The sequence below is a fragment of the Ovis canadensis genome, chromosome 21 (genome assembly GCF_042477335.2).
Source record: "Ovis canadensis isolate MfBH-ARS-UI-01 breed Bighorn chromosome 21, ARS-UI_OviCan_v2, whole genome shotgun sequence".
In the NCBI taxonomy this organism is placed as follows: Eukaryota; Metazoa; Chordata; class Mammalia; order Artiodactyla; family Bovidae; genus Ovis; species Ovis canadensis.
In genome coordinates, this window is record NC_091265.1 from 58,905,682 (window position 1) to 58,923,273 (window position 17,592).

General features: G+C 62.5%; 1 protein-coding gene across 3 annotated transcripts; it reads left to right on the forward strand.

The window, feature by feature from the left end:
- The first annotated feature begins 286 nt into the window (after positions 1-286).
- CCDC88B (coiled-coil domain containing 88B) lies at positions 287-16,159 on the forward strand. Of its 3 annotated transcripts, none has more exons than XR_011251721.1 (27): positions 287-1,040; positions 1,370-1,512; positions 1,670-1,781; positions 1,854-1,923; positions 2,009-2,067; positions 2,168-2,251; positions 2,328-2,471; positions 2,669-2,814; positions 2,937-3,018; positions 3,172-3,330; positions 3,923-4,069; positions 4,357-4,465; positions 4,869-5,005; positions 5,320-6,441; positions 9,765-9,892; positions 9,970-10,087; positions 10,630-10,725; positions 10,826-10,966; positions 11,303-11,559; positions 11,886-12,029; positions 12,244-12,430; positions 12,585-12,730; positions 12,947-13,045; positions 13,243-13,754; positions 13,966-14,172; positions 14,303-14,371; positions 15,673-16,159. XR_011251721.1 is itself a non-coding variant. In XM_069565414.1 (27 exons), exons 1-27 carry the CDS (start codon positions 981-983, stop codon positions 15,726-15,728), a joined length of 4,389 nt encoding a protein of 1,462 aa, XP_069421515.1. In that variant the 5' UTR covers positions 287-980; the 3' UTR covers positions 15,729-16,159. The 3 variants fall into 3 exon arrangements, 2 of the variants coding, with proteins under 2 accessions (XP_069421515.1, XP_069421516.1); XM_069565414.1 differs by having other exon boundaries at positions 13,243-13,409; XM_069565415.1 differs by lacking the exons at positions 1,854-1,923; positions 2,009-2,067 and having other exon boundaries at positions 13,243-13,409.
- Positions 16,160-17,592: the final 1,433 nt, after the last annotated feature.

Sequence of the window (17,592 nt, forward strand, 5' to 3'; positions counted from 1 at the left end):
CTGATCTCAGCTGCACTGTCCCTGGCCTCCTCCCCACCATGTGTCTCCTGATCATCCCACTGAAGTCAAATCCCTTCCCTGTCAGAGCATGTAGCACAGCTGCAACATTACCTTTTGGGTGTGTGTGCGACTTTCTGCATAGCTGTCTCCCCAGCGTGACAGGGGGGGGACAATGTGACTTTTTACTACATCTCGGTACCCAGCAGTGTGCCACACGGCGCCCTCTAGTGAGCAGTGGGGAAACTGGGGTATTCTGGTTTATCCCCAAGACACGCCACTGGTCTCTGCATTGAACTGCGTCCCTCAGATGCTGGACTCTAACCCACTTCTTTTACAGATGGGAAATCAAGGCTTGCGAGGTCACTAGCACATGGAGCAGACGTCCTGTCTCAGTCTGGTGTATAAAGAGGCTGGGGGAGGGTGGGGTCTGAGGAGGGGTACTCACTTCTGGTGGGGATTCAGAGGAGGCTTGACATGGGAGGCGGCCCCTCCCAAGAGTCACAGGTTGGGAGGGTGGTTTGGTAAGTTTGAGAAAGGAAAGCCAGGCAAGTTGGAAGATGCACTGCGGGTGCCTAGAGTCACCACATAAGGCCTGGAACCCTTTCTGGGGCCCTGGAAGATGCAGGGCTGAGGTCACTCTCTTCGGTTTCAAGTTGGGCAACCAAGGCCCAGATAAAGGGAGGACTCAACCGCCATTGTCCATGGAGGCAGGGGAGTGGTGGGCCTTGCTCCTGGGTGGCCCTGACTCCACCTTCCCCGGCTGACCTCTGGGCCGGCCCTGCCCGAGATGCTGGGAGGATGTGGAGTGGCGAAAGAGGGGCTGCGGCAGGACTCTGGGGGTGCATAGGCCCGCCAGCACCCGGAAGGAGGAAGCGGCACAGGGTGTCTGTGGCTGGGCCTGGGATCCCCCACTCGGGGACTTCCTCTTCCTCTCAGGGCAGGTGTAGCTGCCGCAGTAGGACCAACACCCTGACCCCGTCATGGATGGGGGCAAGGGGCCCAGGATCAGAGACTTCCTGAGTGGCAGCCTGGCCACCTGGGTGAGAGGGCAGTGGGAGGGGGGTCTGGGGAGAGGAAACGAGCAGCAGGGAGGGGCTGGTGTGGCGGTGGGGGGAGAGAGGGCAGAGTGGGGCGTTGGGGGTGGGAAAGGGACTGAGGGGAGGGGTGGGCTCAAGTGGGGACAGAGAAGTCCAGGCAGCTGTGGGCAGGAAAAGGAGTCCAGACCCAGGGCCACTGGCATTCAGGGAACTGGTGAGGAGGGCGCAGGGCGCAGGGTGGCAGGTCAGAGGGGCTCAGGATTCACTCTGATGGTGAGGGTCTCCACCCCCTGCACCTGGGCAGGCCAGATGACTCCTTTGTGTTCCCACAGGCGCTGGGACTAGCCGGGCTGGTGGGGGAGGCGGAGGAACCAGAAGGGGAGGAGGAGGAGGAAGGAGAGGGGCCTCTGTGTCCGGAGAAGAGGTTCTTGCGTCTCAGCGATGGGGCCCTGCTCCTGCGGGTGCTGGGGATCATGTAAGGGGCATCAGAGGATGACCTGGGGTGGGGTGGGCCGTGAGGGGAGGGGGCCAGGCCTCCTGGGGGGAGGAGCCTGAGGGGTGGTTGGCAGAGCCTGCTTCAGGGGAGGCAGGTCCTCAGTCTTCCCTTCCACCGATTGCCCCTGTGCACACAGAGCTCCCAGTTCCCGAGGGGGCCCTCGAATGGTCAGAGGCCGTGACGACCCCACAGCCTGGAGGGTGCGGAACCTCAACCACCTGTGGGGCCGACTGAGGGACTTCTACCAGGTGAGGGGTCGGCAGGGGGAGGCTGTTCCCTGGGGGAGGCCCATCTCTTATCACCCGCCCCCTCCACCCCAGGAGGAGCTGCAGCTGCTGATCCTGTCGCCGCCCCCAGACCTCCAGATGCTGGGCTTTGACCCCTTCTCAGGTGCTCTCCCCCACCACCCCTCCACCCCTTCCTGCTTCTACCCACTGTCCCTCCCCGTTAACCCCTTGTGGCTTGCGCCCTGCAGAGGAGGCGGTGGAGGAGCTGGAAGGCATACTTAGGCTACTGCTGGGGGCGTCAGTGCAGGTGAGCAGCGCAAGGCAGGGCAGGGTCCAGCTCTGGCTGCAGAGGGGGCGGGGTGCCCTCTGGAGCCAGTCTCATCGCCCCTCTCCTCACCCTCCTGCAGTGCGAGCACCGGGAACTGTTCATCCGCCACATCCAGGGCCTCAGTCTGGAGGTCCAGAGCGAGCTGGCTGCTGCCATCCAGGAGGTACCATGACTTGGGCTGCCCTCTGGGACACCTGGCCCCCTTCTTCTTTGGCTGAACTGCTCTCCCTGGGTTCCAGGTGACCCAGCCAGGGGCGGGCTTGGTGCTGGTGCTAACTGGGCCAGAGCCTGGGGAGCTGGCGCCTCCGGAGCTGGAGATGCTGTCCCGGAGCCTGATGGGGACCCTGCTGAAGCTGGCACGGGAGCGCGACCTGGGGGCCCAGGTAGGCGGCGGCAGGTCAAGGAACAGGAGGACCATGGGATCCAGACATGTGGGGAAGGGGGCACTGGGGTCCAGATGTGGGGCTGGGGCTGTGGGTCTTGGGTCCGAAGGGCTGCAACAGCCAGATTCAGCTTGGGTAATTGGGAGCAGATGTGGGGGTCCTGGGAAGGGCTGCTCCTGACCCTTGACCTCCCACAGCGGCTGGCCGAACTGCTGCTGGACCGTGAGCCTGCCCCCTTGTTGCCTGAGGCTCCCGCCAGGATTTCCTCGGAGGGGGCCTCGCACCACTTGGCCCTGCAGCTGGCCAATGCCAAGGCCCAGCTGCGGCGCCTCCGGCAGGAGCTGTGAGTGCTGGGAGGGACCTGGGGGGCAGGCGGCAGGATGGGGTCCCAGTTGGGATCAGGGCTGGAGGAAAAAGGCTGGAAGGGGCAGGTCCCCAGACCCCTCCTGCGTGCCTTCCCTCTAGCGAGGAGAAAGCGGAGCTGCTGCTGGATTCCCAAGCGGAGGTGCAGGGCTTGGAGGCCGAAATCCGAAGGCTCCGCCAGGAGGTGCGCTCAGATGTCCCCAGGCATGGTCGCGCATTTCTTAACCCCTTCCCCGCACCTTCCCCGTCCTCCTGCCTCCTCCAACCTGGTTCCTTCCCGTCCCAATCCCTCTGGTTGGCGGGTGGCCGGTCCTAACTCCGCACCCGTCTGGCTCAGGCCCAGGCGCTGACGGGACAGGCCAAGCGGGCGGAGCTGTACCGCGAGGAGGCAGAGGCGCTGCGGGAACGGGCGGGCCGCCTGCCCCGCCTGCAGGAGGAACTGCGACGCTGCCGAGAGCGCCTCCAGGCGGCCGAGGCCTGCAAGGGCCGGCTAGAGGTGAGGCGGGAGGTCGGGCTGCGGGGCTGGGGATAGGGTGGGCGTGGCCTCTGAGGGACAGGGTGGGCGTGGCCGCTGGGGACAGGGTGGGCCAAGAGAGGAGAGAGTTTGGCCGAGAGTCAGGCCTTAGTGGAGGCCCCAGGTGTTGCTAGGATAACGGGGTGAAGGGGTGTCTGAGGATAGGCCCTTTGAAGGATGGGGCAGGTAGAGGGGAGCGGTAGGCAAGGTGGAGGTGTTAGGCAAGGCTAGGTCCTGGAGAGGAGGGTGGGAGCGGTAGGGGAGGCAGCGTCTAAAGCTGGGGAAGCACCACTTCCCCAGCACCTAGGCAACGTCTAAAACACTAGGCTAAGTGGGGGCCTAGAAGGATGCCACCTTGGAAGGCCGTTTTTGAGAAGAGGCAGGGCCTACCCAGGAGAAGGGCGGGGCCTGGTGCTGGGGAAGTGGTCCCTGGAGAGAACTTGGAGGCGGAGGGGCAGATGGAGGGGAGAGGCGGGGCCTGGAGAGCCACTAGGGTGTAGGGTCAGTTGGGGAGGGGAGCCTGGAGTGAGGGGAGGGGCGGGCATCCCGCCACTGGCTCTCTGCTCCCCACCAGGAGGAGCGGGTGCTCTCGGGGGCTCTGGAGGCCTCCAAGGCGCTGCTGGAGGAGCAGCTGGAGGCCGCTCAGGAGCGCTGTGCTCGGCTGCACGAGACCCAGCGCGAGAACCTGCTGCTGCGGACCCGGCTGGGCGAGGCCCACGCGGTGAGACCCCCGGTCACTCAGTGATCCGTGACCTCAGAGGCCCCAGGGTTCTTTGGTGGTCACTGACTCCTACTCCCTGTTTCCTCTGTGTATGTGTGTGTGCGCACTCAGTCATGTCCGACTCCGTGCGACCCCACAGACTCTAGCCTGCCAGGCTCCTCTGTCCATGGGATTCTCCAGGCAAGAATACTGCAGTGGGTTGCCATTTCCTTCCAGTGACTCTCTAGCGCCCACAGTGGGCTTCTCCGTAGCGGGGAGGGCTTGCCTGACCCTGCTCTCCCTTCTAGGAGCTGGACTCCCTGCGGCATCAGGTGGACCAGCTTGCAGAAGAGAATGTGGAGCTGGAACTGGAGCTTCAGCGGTGCCTGGAGCACCCCCCGGGCTCCCCTGGGGAAGGTGAGCAGGGCCCCAAGCGGCAGGGCTGCAGGTGGGAGCTGCCTCTGTTTCCTGTAGCTATTGAGGCTTCCCTGCTGGCTCAGACAGCAAAGAATGTCTGCAGTGCAAGAAACCCAGGTTCATTCCCGAGGCTGGGGAGATCCCCTGGAGGAGGAAATGGCTACCCACTCCAGTATCCTTACCTGGAGCATCCTGTGGACACAGGAGCCTGGTGGGCGACAGACCAAGGGGTCACAGAGTCAGACACGACTGAGCAACTAACACTTTCCCTCTTTTGCTTCATAGTGGGATTGGCTTCTGGTTCCATCCCCTTCCCCCAGGTCTGGTGTCAGGGGCGGGGGTGTATGTGAGGAGTCCCAAGGGAGCAGAGTGGACTTTGCTGACCTCATCTCCCACACCATAGAACCCCTGCCCGGAGTGGCTCCCTCGCTACATGATGAAGTGAGGGAGGCAGAGGCTGGGCGGCTGCGGACCCTGGAGCGGGAGAATCAGGAGCTTCGAGGCCTGCTCCGGGTGCTGCAGAGGCAGCCAGGTGGCCAGGTGAGTCCCCTCCAACCATCAGCAGGCCCTTCCTGGCCACCTCCTCTGGGTTTGACCATCCCTCTCATGTGATCTCATGAAAAGACCCTGTGCTCTCATTTGAAAAGACCCTGATGCTGGGAAAGATTGAAGGTGGGAGGAGAAGGGGATGACAGAGGATGAGATGGTTGGGTGGCATCACCGACTCAATGGACGTGAGTTTGAGTAAACTCTGGGAGTTGGTGATGGACAGGGAGGCCCTGCGTGCTGCAGTCCATGGGGTTGCAAAGAGTCAGACACGACCGAGTGACTGAACTGAACTCATGTGCCCTCAGCCCCGCCTACTGGAGGAGCAGAATGAAGACTCGGTGATTCGAGAGCCGGAATCAGCTCCGCAGACTTGCCTGGCCTCAGACCCTGGCCCCCAGGCCTTGGCTGCTCAGGCAGCAGATGAAGGCTCCCAGGCTTCGGACCCCGCTCCCCTGGAGTTTGAGTCAGCCCTCGAGGGGTCGGCATCTGATCTGGACCCACAGGTGGTGGAGAGGCCTCTCCAGACAGATGTCGTGGTCTCTGCAGACTCCATGCCCCACGAGTCAGACCCAGACGCAGAGGCACAGGAGTTCCCGAAGAAGGCGGGCCTGGGAGCCCCTCTCCGGACCCCTGCCTCTGTGACCCTACCTCAGGGTCCTGAGGTTAACATTCAGGCCCAGCTGTCTCTGGGAGGAGAGACTGGGGAGTCGGTGCCAGAGGCCCTGAGGGTGAGACAGGAGGACCCAGAGAGCAAGCCGGGACCCTCGGAGACCAGCCTGTGTGTGCAGTTGGAGGAGCAGGGGACCCTAGACCAGAGGCTGGACCTACCCGAGGGGCAAACAGAGGCCAGAGAGCATGAACAGAGGTTGGGGGGGTTGGTCGGGGATGCAACCCAACGAAAGTCACAGAAGAAACTGGAAGGGGCTCCTGAAGTCCGGACCCGGGAGGCACAGGCCCCCGAGGAGATCCTGGTCAGTGGTGTCCCCGAGCGGGAGGCCCTCCAGGAGGAGGCAGCGCGGCTGAAGCGAGAGGCTGAGGCACTTCGAGCAGAGCTGGAGGCCCAAGCCCGGAGGCTGGAGGCCCGAGGCACGGAGGCTGCCCGCCTCTCGGAGGAGCTGGCTCAGGCCCGGAGGGCAGAGGCTGAGGCCCACCGGGAGGTGGAGGTCCAGGCCCGGGAGCTAGCCCGGTTGCGGGAGGCAGTGGAGTCTTCTGCCCGGGAGCTGGAGGCTGCATCGCGGGAGCGAGAGGCACTGGCGGAGGCGCTGGCAGCAGCTGGCCGCGAGCGGAGGCAGTGGGAGCGAGAGGCGCCCAGGCTGCGGGCCCGGGCCGAGGAGGCCGAGGAGCGGCTGCACATGCTGGAGGGTGAGGGCCGCCAGCACCTGGAGGAGGCTGAGACACAGCGCCAGGAGAGGCAGGCCCTCCAGGAGGTATGGTGGGGGTCATGGCCAGAAGACAGGGTTCCAGGCCAGGTGCCGGGGTTTGGGGGTTATTAATTTCATTGGCAGCCACTGAGTACCCAGCACTGAGCTGGGTCTGGAGAGGTAAGGGCAAAGTCCACTCCCACTTCCCAAATGCGCACCTGGCCTGGGACTAGGGCAGATGTCCCCTGCCTTTGATGGGTGGCTGTAGGAGGTGGTGGGCGTGGAACTAGATGGCCTGGGTGAAAATCCTGACTCTCTGACTGTGGCAGTTTACTCAGTTGCACCCCAGTGCCTGCCTCTGTAAAATGGGGGTGCTCTTCATAGTTGCCTTCCTGGGGCTTTGGAAGGCCAATGGAAACAGTGGTGTGAAGAGTCTAGTTCATGGTGGGCAAAGGCTCAAGATACATTGGTTGTCACGGGCAGAGTGCTTTGCAATCCATGGGAATGGGAACTGATGCCAGGGTCGGGGCAGGGAGGCTTCGGGGAGGGTTCTAAGGAAAGATCGAGATCTCACTAGGTGGGGAAGGATATTTCATCCAGGGGGAACAGCAAGTGCAAAGACTTGAAGGTATTAGAGATGCTCAGGGGCCCGGGCAACATGGGGGTAGGTGGAGAAGTGTGTCAGGCCAGTTTTGTGGGTATTGGTACTTCATCCCCAGACGGGGAAATTCACCCAAGGGTGTGAGCCGACCTATGTGATGCTGCATTTGGGGAGAGTCACCTTGGTGTACAAGGGGACCTGGGGCCGTAGGAAGGCAGTGCCCGTGGTCAAGGTGGCAGGTGAGAGAATTCCCTGGTGGTCCAGTGGACTCTGTGCCTGCAGTACAGGGAGCAGAGGTTCAATCCCTGGTCAGGGAACTCAGATCCTGCAAGTTTCATGGCGTGGCAAAAAAAGAAAGAAAAAGAAGTGGCAGGTGTGGCTGGCCAGAGCTGGGATGGGGGTTGGAGAAGAGAGAAAACCTGGAAACCCCTGTATTCATTCATTCGAGCATGTTTGCAGGCATCTTCTTGGCACCAGGCCCTGTACTAGGCAGCCAGCACTCGCAGCCTCTGGGAGACACTCACCCTCACCATCTGGGGTGGAGACAGGACTCTGCGGGGAGCCGTAGGGGTCTAGGAAGCACGCTGGACTCAGGCTGGGGCTCATCAGGGAAGGCTTCCTGGAGGAGTAGAGAGAGTGGCAATGAGCCAGGAAGAGGAGCAGGCCCGTTTGCAGGGGTGGAGTGTGAGGCAGGGAGTGGAGCGAGGTGACATGAAGACTTCCTTAAGCAGGTGTCCTATTGGGCAAGGCTTCATCTTCCTTCTGAGCAAAGGGAGGAGTTGCAGCTGTTTTCACGAGGAAGACGAGGAGTCAGTGGAGGGTATAATGTGAGCAGAGTGGCCAGATCTGCAGGTCTGGAGGCCCCTCAGGGGAAGCGGAAGAGACCGTGAGGCAAGGGGATGGGTGTCCGGGCCAGTGCGGCCCAGGGCTGGGGCGAGGGTATGCTGCAGCACGCGCGCGTGTTCAGTCACGTCTGACCTTTTGTGACCCCACGGACTGTAGCTCGCCAGGCTCTTCTGTCCATGGAAGCTTCCAGGCAAGAATACTGGAGTGGGTTGCCACTTCCTACTCCAGGGGATCTTCCCGACTCAGGGATTAAACCTGCATCTCTTGCATCTCCTCCATTGGCAGCAGATTCTTTACCATTGGTACCACTTGGGAAGTATCAGATCTTCTGGAAGCTGAGCAGGTTCCTTGTTACACAGAGCAGGACACTGAGGTTCAGAGAGGAGAAGTTATTTGCTCTGAGACACCTCCTGATGGTGAGGAGTCAGGAACATGCTGTTGGCTTGGTCTGGGGCATGTGAGAATTGAGAGTGTGGGTGAGAGGGTAAGGCCAAGAGCTTGTCTCTGGGGTCCACTCTGTAGGAGCTGAGAGATGCTGGCAGATAGATCTGGGTTATAACTCAGCTCCCCTACTCAGCTGTGTGGCTTGGGGCCAGTTACTCCTCTCTGAGTCTCCGTTTCCTTACTTGTAAAACCAGAATAAAAATGATACCTGTGTCACAAGATCCTGTAAGATAATGAACGCAGAATGCTTGGGGCAGCGCCTGGCACTCAGTATGGGCTTAATCAGTGGAGAGGGAATGCCAGCCAGTGGGTGGGGAAGAGCTGGCAGGGCTGGCTGGCCAAAAGAGCTGGCTCTGAGGACCAAGAGGGTGGAAGACATTAAGGACAAAGGGGAATTTTGTGAGATTTCCTGGAGGAGCCGTTCCTGGTGATGACTGTGTGTGGTGCAGGGGGAGGTGGCTGGCCAGGGGAGGAAGGTGAGGGAACCAGGGGCCAAGGGGGTTGTCCGAGTGGGCCTCCCCACTGCAGGGGTCGGTGGGGGCGGAGGCACAGTGGCTGGAGCCCTGGGGGCTGTGGCCGGGGCCTGGAGGGGGCAGGGCAGGGGTCCCGCCTGAGATGCGGGTCTTCGTGGGCATCCCTGTTTTCCGTCCTGGGGCTCTTGTGGCTGGGGGCTGTGGGCATCAAAGTTTAGTGGGACTTTTAGTTTTTCAGCGAGAGGCAGTAGCCACCTGGAAGTGCAGTGACCGTAGGGGCTGGCCCGGGTGGAGTTGCTAAGCCAGGAAGATCAGAGCAAAGATGGGTAGGCTCCATTTCCAAGGGCAGGACTTGGTGGGCGGTTGTCATGGTTGGCCCTTCCCCATGGTTTCGTCCTGCTGGAGCCCCTCCACCCCCACCCTGAACCTCAGAATGGTTCAATCTACCACTCTGGGGGCGGGGGCCACAGGCCAGAGCGGGTCTCCCACCCACTTCCTCAATGGTATGGCCCAACCGCCACAGGCCTGGCCAGCAGCAAGCATCCTGGCCCTCCCCTTCCCAGCTCCCACTGTGGTTAGGCCTGGCCTTTACCAGGTTCCTGCCCTTTGTGGCCATCCCCCTGTGGCTGAGAGTACTCTCCAGACCCGCCGCCTCTGAGCACCTCTTCCCCTCACCTGCCCCGTGTGGCCTCAGCACGCAGGGAGCATCCAGCTGTCACTGGGCACATGAGGAACCATGGATTCAAAGAGGTGAAGACATGTGCCCAGCGAGCGTCTCTGAGCCCTGGCCCACGGGCTCCCCTCACTCCCTGGCAGGCTTATAATCCCCGGCTCTCTCATACCCCGTCTGCAAGGCCATCAGGCTTTGCTCCCATTTTACAGATCAGGGCGTAGAGGCCCAGAGAGTTAAAGATATTTGCTCAGGGTGACAGATCAAGGACAGAAGGCCAGGTCTCCTGACGCTCAGGCCTGGTGAGGGTGGAGGTCTACCCTTCTGGCCCTGAGTCTGCTCTGCCTGCCCTCAGGAGCTGGAGAAGGCCGTGGTGCGGGGCCGGGAGCTGGGGGCCCGACTGGAGCGTCTGCAGAATGAGCTGGAACGGGCAGCCCTGGAACGCCAGGAATTTCTGCGGGAACAGGAGTTCCAGCACCAGAGGTGGAGCACTCTCCAAGGGGCAGAGAGGGGCAGGTAAAGACTTGGGGAGGGCTGGGTGCTAAGACTTCTCCCGGCAGGTACCAGGGCCTGGAGCAGCGGCTGGAAGCTGAGCTGCAGGCGGCGGCCACCAGCAAGGAGGAGGCGCTGATGGAGCTCAGAAAGAGGGCCCTGCTGTTGGAGGACGAGCTGTTCAAGGTGAGGCCATCGCCCGGGTTCCTGGGGCCTGAGCCCACCCCTGTCTCCATCCTCGGGTAGGTATTTCAGGGCCCCCCTCTTGTCTTGCCCCTCAGTTCTTGGCCAGTCGCTTGCCTTGCGCGCCCTTTCAGGGTCTCTAGGAAGAAGTGCTGTGCTGGGAGCCAGGTAGCTCTGCCCAGGCCTTGTTGCTTCCATTCTTCAACCTGACTGAGCCTGGCTGCTTGACTCTGAGGCACCTGCTGTGTCTCTCCTGCGGGGGCCCCACCACTTCCTGAGCTCAGCGCCAACAGTCATAAATTAGGGATCATTTCTGACTCTCTTGTTGCACACCGGCTTGGCCCTGGTGTGGTGCGGGCCCCGTACCAGGCTGCCACTGCCCTCGGGGGGCTCGCTGTCCACTTGGGAAGGAGACAAGAACATAGCCAGTGGGCCCCCAGCAGACCGCCCAGCCGGCAGCTGTGGGATTGCCAGGGGAGGTTTGTTGGGCTGCCCCCAGACCCCTGCGATGCCCTCGTGTGACCTCCCAGGGTCTCTCTTTACAGCTGCGCCAGGGTGCCGCGGGATTGGGGCCCCAGGAGCAAACGGAGCTCAAGGGCACGGAGGCCCAGAGCGTGCGGCTCATCGAGGTGGAGCGCAGTGTGAGTGTCAGGCTGTGGTGGGCGCGGGGCTGGGGGGGCAGGGGGCAGTGCCCCAGAGACCCGGGCCCCTGCTAATCACCTCCCTCCAACCCCCCAACAGAATGCCACGCTGGCAGCTGAGAAGGCTGCTCTGCAGGGCCAGCTGCAGCACCTGGAGGGGCAGCTGGGGAGCCTGCAGGAACGCGCCCAGGAGCTGCTGCTGCAGAGTCAGAGGGCCCAGGAGAACAGCAGCCGGCTGCAGGTGGGCCCGGCCCCCCATCCCATCCCGCCCACGGCCCTCCACCTGACCCCTGCTCCTACGCCTGCCGGCCTCCAGCCCCCCATCAGTGCCCCTTTCACCCCCTCTCCAGGAGCCCTCCCCTCCACGGCCGGCCATCCGTCCCTCTGGCTTTCCCTGCCCCGACCCCAGCCCCATCTGTCCCGTCCTAGCCTTGTGCCACTGGCCCTTGGCCCCCACCCGATGGTTCTCTCTCCTTTCCTCCGCCCTCTGCCTTCTGCCCCCTGTCCCTTACCCCCCTTGCCAGTCTGGGATGGCCCCCCACAGCAGCCCCTCACCCCGCTCTCCCCTCTGGCCTAGGCCGAGAAGTCTGTACTGGAGACCCAGGGCCAGGAGCTGCACAGGAAGCTGGGGCTGCTGGAGGAGGAGGTGCAGGCAGCGCGGCGCTCCCAGGAGGAGACCCGCGGGCAGCAGCAGGCCCTGCTGCGGGACCACGAGGCCCTGGCGCAGCTGCAGCGGCGGCAGGAGGCTGAGCTGGAGGGGCTGCTGGCCCGGCACCGCGACCTCAAGGCCAACATGCGGGCGCTGGAGCTGGCCCATCGGGAGCTGCAGGGCCGGTGAGCAGCCCCCTCCAAGCTCGCAGCTCCTCTCCCGGGTGCCCCTTGTCCGCCCAGAGCAGGCTCCCTGTTCCCTGGGAACCACCAGCAGGCCCCTCTCCCTGGCTGTGCCCTCTTGTGCGGCAGGGCTCTTTGCACTTCCAGGGTGGGATCACCCTGGAGCTTCATCGGTGGTCCGGAGTGGTGGGCACCCAGCACAGCATTCTGCCCCGTGGCTTTGCCCCCTGGGGCCTATGCTTAGGAGATGGAGGACTTCCAGATGGTCCAGCTGCCTGCTTGCCCTGGCCCCGGTCCTTGCAGCCCCCTGAGCCCCTGATTCATCGCAGGCACGAACAGCTGCAGGCCCAGAAGGCCAACGTGGAGGCGCAGGAGGTGGCCCTGCTGGCAGAGCGTGAACGCCTGGTGCAGGATGGGCATCGGCAGCGGGGCCTGGAGGAGGAGCTCCGGAGGCTGCAGAGCGAGCATGACAGGTACCAGCCTGGGCATAGCCCCTCCCCTCCTCGGCCAGTTCTCAGTGTTCCCATCTGCGAAGTGGGTTGATGGTGATTTAGTCCCTTTCCCCACGGGGTCCCGCTTTGCCTCCTCTCCTCGTTTTGGTTCCTCTGCCATCATGAATGGCCCAGTTGAGGTGGGCCGGGGGGGTGGGGTGTTCCTCTTGGAAAGCAGGTCTCCCTGCCTCTGCAGGGCTCAGATGATGCTGGCGGAGGTGTCCCGGGAGCGCGGGGAGTTACAGGGGGAACGCGGGGAGCTGCGGGGCCGGCTGGCGAGGCTGGAGCTGGAGCGGGCACAGCTGGAGGCCCAGAGCCAGCGACTGCGGGAGTCCAACCAGCAGCTGGACTTGAGTGCCTGCCGGCTGACCACACAGTGCGAGGTGTGGTGAGGGGTGGGTGGCAGGGGAGGGAGAGCGGCTGCAGGGGAGGGTGGGGTTGGAAAGACCCAGAATCGGGTGGAAGGCAGCTGCCCTGAGCCCGGTTAAGCGTCCCCCACCGCCCCCGCTTGTTTGTCCTGCCGTCTGCCTGTGACAGCTGTTGACAGAGCTCCGGAGCGCCCAGGAAGAGGAGAACCGGCAGCTGCTGGCCGAGGTGCAGGCGCTGAGCAGGGAGAACCGGGAGCTCCTGGAGCGCAGCCTGGAGAGCCGGGACCACCTGCATCGCGAGCAGCGCGAGTACCTGTGAGGGGCTGCAGGGGCCGGTGTGGCTGCCCCTTGGGACCTCTATGGGCGATTCCCTGGGAAGGCCTGGGGGAAAGAGGAGGCTGAACCTCCCGGGGGCTCGGGTAGCACGGTGTATCAACCCATCCTGGGGCATGTTGCTGTTTAACCAGCAGGGGTGTACCTTGCGTTCATGCCCAGGCCTCAAGTCCACCTCCTCCTTCCCCATGCTCCCAGGGACCAGCTCAACGCCCTGCGCCGGGAGAAGCAGAAGCTGGTGGAAAAAATCATGGACCAGTACCGCGTGCTGGAGCCTGGGCCCCTGCCCCGGACCAAGTGAGCAGGCCGCTCCACCCTGGAGGGCCCGAGGTGTTCCCTACCTCGCCCCTGCCCTGCCCTGCCCTCTGAGCCCTGGCCTAGCCCGGGTCCAGGCCCAAGTGAGGGTTGGCCTGGCCTCTGCCACCCCCGACATGGCCCTCTTGTCCTCCTTCCTCCTTGGCCTGACCCCACCTCTTGTGCCCTCTTGCCCCCAGGAAGGGCAGCTGGCTGGCAGACAAGGTGAAGAGGCTGATGCGGCCCCGGCGGGAGGGGGGCCCCCATGGGGGGCCGCGCCTGGGGGCCGATGGGGCTGGCAGCACTGAGAGCCTGGGGGGCCCCCCAGAGACGGAGCTCCCCGAGGGCAGGGAGGCGGATGGGACAGGTGGGTCTGGGGTCCCGCTGTCCCCAGGGGCTTGCCAGTGCCCCTGGTCTTCCTGTGTGGCTTGCGCATGTGTTCCCTACTGGCCTTTCCTGCTGCAGCTCCCCCCCCCCCGCCGCCCTCCCCCCATCAGATGGTTCTGGTGACTCTCTGCCCTGGGTCCCTGCTGTGTCCCTCTCGGCTGGCACCTCCCTCCCGCCCGCACTGCTACCCACCCGGTCCTACCCATCCAGAGCGGTGCCTAGGACCTCGGAGCAGCAGGGACTTTAGTCAGAGATCACTTATCCCAGACAGCAGACGAGGAAGCCGAGGCCCAGGGAGGGGAAGCACCTTGCCCAAGGTCACACAGTGAGTTAGTGTCAGAGCCAGCACAGGGTCCTGCCTCCAGTCGCCACCTCCATCCATTCAACCTTGCCTGCCCCCACTCCCAGCCCCCATCTCTGCAGCCTCGTGTCCCCTGTGGCGCCCACGCGGCTTCCTCCTGACAGTCCCGCCCCCCCCGCCCCCCCAGCTCTCCCAGCACTGCTCGGACACCTCCCCCCACCCGTGCCTCTTGCAGGGTCCCCCTCACCGGCACCCATGCGCCGGGCACAGAGCTCCCTGTGTCTGCGGGATGAGACACTGGCGGGTGGGCAGCGGCGGAAACTCAGCTCAAGATTCCCCGTGGGGCGAAGCTCTGAGTCATTCAGTCCTGGGGATACCCCCCGGCAGCGATTCCGACAGCGGCGCCCAGGGCCCCTGGGGGCACCTGGCTCCCATGGCAAAGGTGAGGGAGAAGGGTCGCTGGGGGCCCTCTGGCTCCCTGGGGGAGGGGGCTTCCCTCCTGGCTCCTGTGTCTCCCATCCTGCTGCCTCTGTTCTGGCCCTCATGGCCCAGTGGCCACCTTGTGCCCCCAGGACCTGGCGTGGGATGGGGCGGCTCCATCGAGACCCTGGCGGAACACGAAGCAGATGCCAACAGAGAGAGTGAGTGAGGGCCTGGGAGGAAGGCGGGTGTTTGCCCTTCCTGGGCCCCTGGCAGGCCTCATTCACCCATTCACTCATTTGACCATGAGCCTTTCTGGAATGCCAGGTGACGTGTTACTTGGGAATATAACAGAGAACGTTCTGGTATGGGGAGCTGGGAGACAGCTCATGATATGCATAAAAATAATTATCTACAGTAGCTTGTCCAATAGAACTATGACGTGAGCTCCATGTGTGGTTTAAAATGTTTAGGTAGCCTCATCAGAGGATCTTTGCGACCCCCATGGACTGTAGTCTGCCAGCGTCCTCCGTCCATGGGATTTCCCAGGCAAGGATACTGGCATAGGTTGCCATTTCCTTTTCCAGGGGATCTTCCTGGCCCAGGGATCAAACCTGGGTCTCCCGCATTGCAGGCAGACTCTTTACCACCTGAGCCACCAGGGAAACCCCCATCAGAGGAAGTAATGAGACATGTAAAATTAATTAATATTAGCATATTAATTGGAGAAGGAAATGGTAACCCACTCCAGTGTTCTTGCCTGGAGAATCCCAGGGACGGGGAGGGCCTGGTGGGCTGCCGTCTATGGGGTCGCACAGAGTCGGACACGACTGAAGCAACTTAGCAGCAGCAGTAGCAGCATATTAATATATAAATATATGGTATATATTTAATATACTATATATTATATATATTTAATACATTTAATAAATTATACATCAACACACCAACATACTCTATTAATACATATTAATATTGATATTATATATTAATACATTTCAATATCACAGCACATATTAATATTAGAATAGTAATATATTTTGTTTAACTCAGTATGCCTAAACTATTACCATTTTAGACATGTAGTCAGTGTAAAAAATCCTTAATGAGATAGTTCACTTTTTTCACACTAAGTCTGAAGTCCAGTGGTATTTTACACCCAAGCACACTGCAGTTCAGACTGGCCACATCTCAGGTGCCCAGTCCTGTCCTGGGGAGCTCAGCCCTACAGTATTAGGAGGTGACAGTGTCCTGGGGAAAAAAAGGAGAGCAAGGTGGGTGAGATCAGGAGCCCCGGGTGGGCAGGTGGCGAGGTCAGGTAGGGAGCTCAGGGCAGGCCTCCGAGAGGAGGTGAAGCTGAAGCAAAGGCTTGGAGGTGAGGGTGTGTCCTGTCCGTGTGTCTGGGGAATTGAGTTCCTGGCAGAGGGAAGAGCTGAAGCGAAGGCATGGTATGTTCGAGGCTCGGCCAGGCGGCTGGGAGCCCCTTGGAGAGGGTAAGCCTGAGCTGAGCTTTTCCCTCCAGGCCTCGAGGTACAGGAACCGGAGAAGCGAACTCTCGCCCCTTCTCTCAGCCAGTGACACCGCATGGATGGAGAGCTTGGGAGCGGAGTGTTCTCAGCACTGGAGTCTCGGTGGGGACCCCAGGCAGCCCAATAATGTGGGGAGGCAGGGCACTCACGGCGAGTCCTTAGACAAGGAGACCTGGGCCCCCGGATCCTCCACGGCCTGCACTGGGGGCCGGAGCTGGAGCTGGGATGAATTTGTGGACAGGGGGGACGGCTGGCCCCCACAAACAGCTCACTGTTGGGGCTCGGCCCTGCAGCCATCCCTGAGGAGGCGGTCCCCGGGGAAGCTCTCAGCTGAGGGAGGCAGGCAGGAGTGGGCAAGAGAGCCCCCAGCCCGGCCCAGGAGGGGAGCCAAGGACCATTCCCTGAGGACGGTGACCTCGGTCCATTTCTGAACCTTGGCTCAGATGTGAGGGACAGGAGAATAAAACTGGGATGCAACCACTTACTCTGCGCTCTGTGTCTACCGGCCACAGCCAGGAGCCACTCGCTGCCAGGGACGTGGGGCCTGGAGTTCTCTGCTGACAGGGGCCTGGTAGCTATTGGCTTCCTTGCCCTGCATGGGGCAGCAAAGGGCTTTCCTCAGGGGAGGGGCCAGTTGGGCTGGTGGGGAGGCTCTGAGCGGCCAGCAGTGGGTGGGGGTCTGGGCCTGGGCTCCTGAGAGGGGGCAGTGAAATACTCAGAGGGCCTGCGCCCACCCTGTCCTGCACCCCCTTCTCTCCTTTTACTGCTTCCTGCCTCCTCATCCTCTCATCTCCACCCCTTTGGGGCTGAGCCCCTCCCCAGGGAGTTTACAGCCTGGGGGCAGTGAGGCGCTATTGTGGAGCTGGGAAGGATGCCGGGGGTCTCTGACCAGGGCCTCTTGGATGACTGATGCCTGGGAGGGGAGCAACTGGGCTGGGCGACAGGGCCACAGGACGTGAGTCAGGGCACCTGGGGCCGCCCCAAGTAGGGTGGGGCTGCCCGGCTGAGGTGAGGCAGCCTGAATCTGGGGGTGGCAAGAGCTGGGAGGGGTGACCAGGCCTGCCTCCCCAGGGTGACCTATGTAGCCTGACTCACTGGGTTTCCACAACCCTCCCCTTGGGGCTCACCCGCTGCTCTGCCCTCGTCAGACTGAGTTTCTGAGGTCGGTGGCATGGGAGTGGACACCCCGTGGCCTCCAGGGGGTCTGAGCAGCTGGAAGCCCCATTCCCATAGGGCCTCCGGGTGGGGGCTCTGATGGCCGCCCCACCGTTGGTGGCCCCTGTCAGCTGTCAGGGAGGGAGATGAGGCTCTGGAGGACCGGCTGGCCAGGGGCGCTGAGTCTGATGGTGGGGGAGGGCATCCCTATGTGGCTCTGACACCCCTTTTTGGGGTCCACTCTGTACCAGGCTTGGGGACAACAGGGGCAGAGCCACACCCTAACCACTGGACCACCAGGGAGTTCCCTGAGGTGCTTTTAAAGGTCTGCTCGCTCTAGAGAAATTCGGTCAGAAAACAGGCCGCCCATGTCTGCTGGAGGCCGGGCTGGGCTCCCTCTCAGTGCCTCCTGTAGGCACCCTCATGGGTAGGGGGAGCCCAGAGACAAGGCCCGGCCCTCAGGGTGCCTTCCCCCCACCAGGCCTCCCCTGCAAAGTCAAGTCCACAGGGAAGAGGGCTTCGCCAGTGGCAGGGAATACAGACAGGAAGCTGGGCTGGGCCACGTGGCTTCTGGGACCCTCTTAGCCTGCCCAGCACCAAGAGCAAAGAGACACACCGAGTGAGGCGTGCAGGGCTGGGGCTATGGAGGCAAGAGCTGGATGAAGTGGCCTGTGGCCTCACACTGCTCATCCGTCAAGGGGACTGACAGATCCCCTCCCCTATTTGCTGCAGTCAAGAAGTGATCAAGAAGAACCAGG

Coding starts and splice junctions, on each gene's coding strand:
- CCDC88B (XM_069565414.1), top strand. CDS start 981: ATGGATGGGGGCAAGGGGCCCAGGATCAGAGACTTCCTGAGTGGCAGC. Junction 3,019..3,171: donor TCCGAAGGCTCCGCCAGGAG/GTGCGCTCAGAT, acceptor CGTCTGGCTCAG/GCCCAGGCGCTGACGGGACA. Junction 4,070..4,356: donor GGCTGGGCGAGGCCCACGCG/GTGAGACCCCCG, acceptor TCTCCCTTCTAG/GAGCTGGACTCCCTGCGGCA.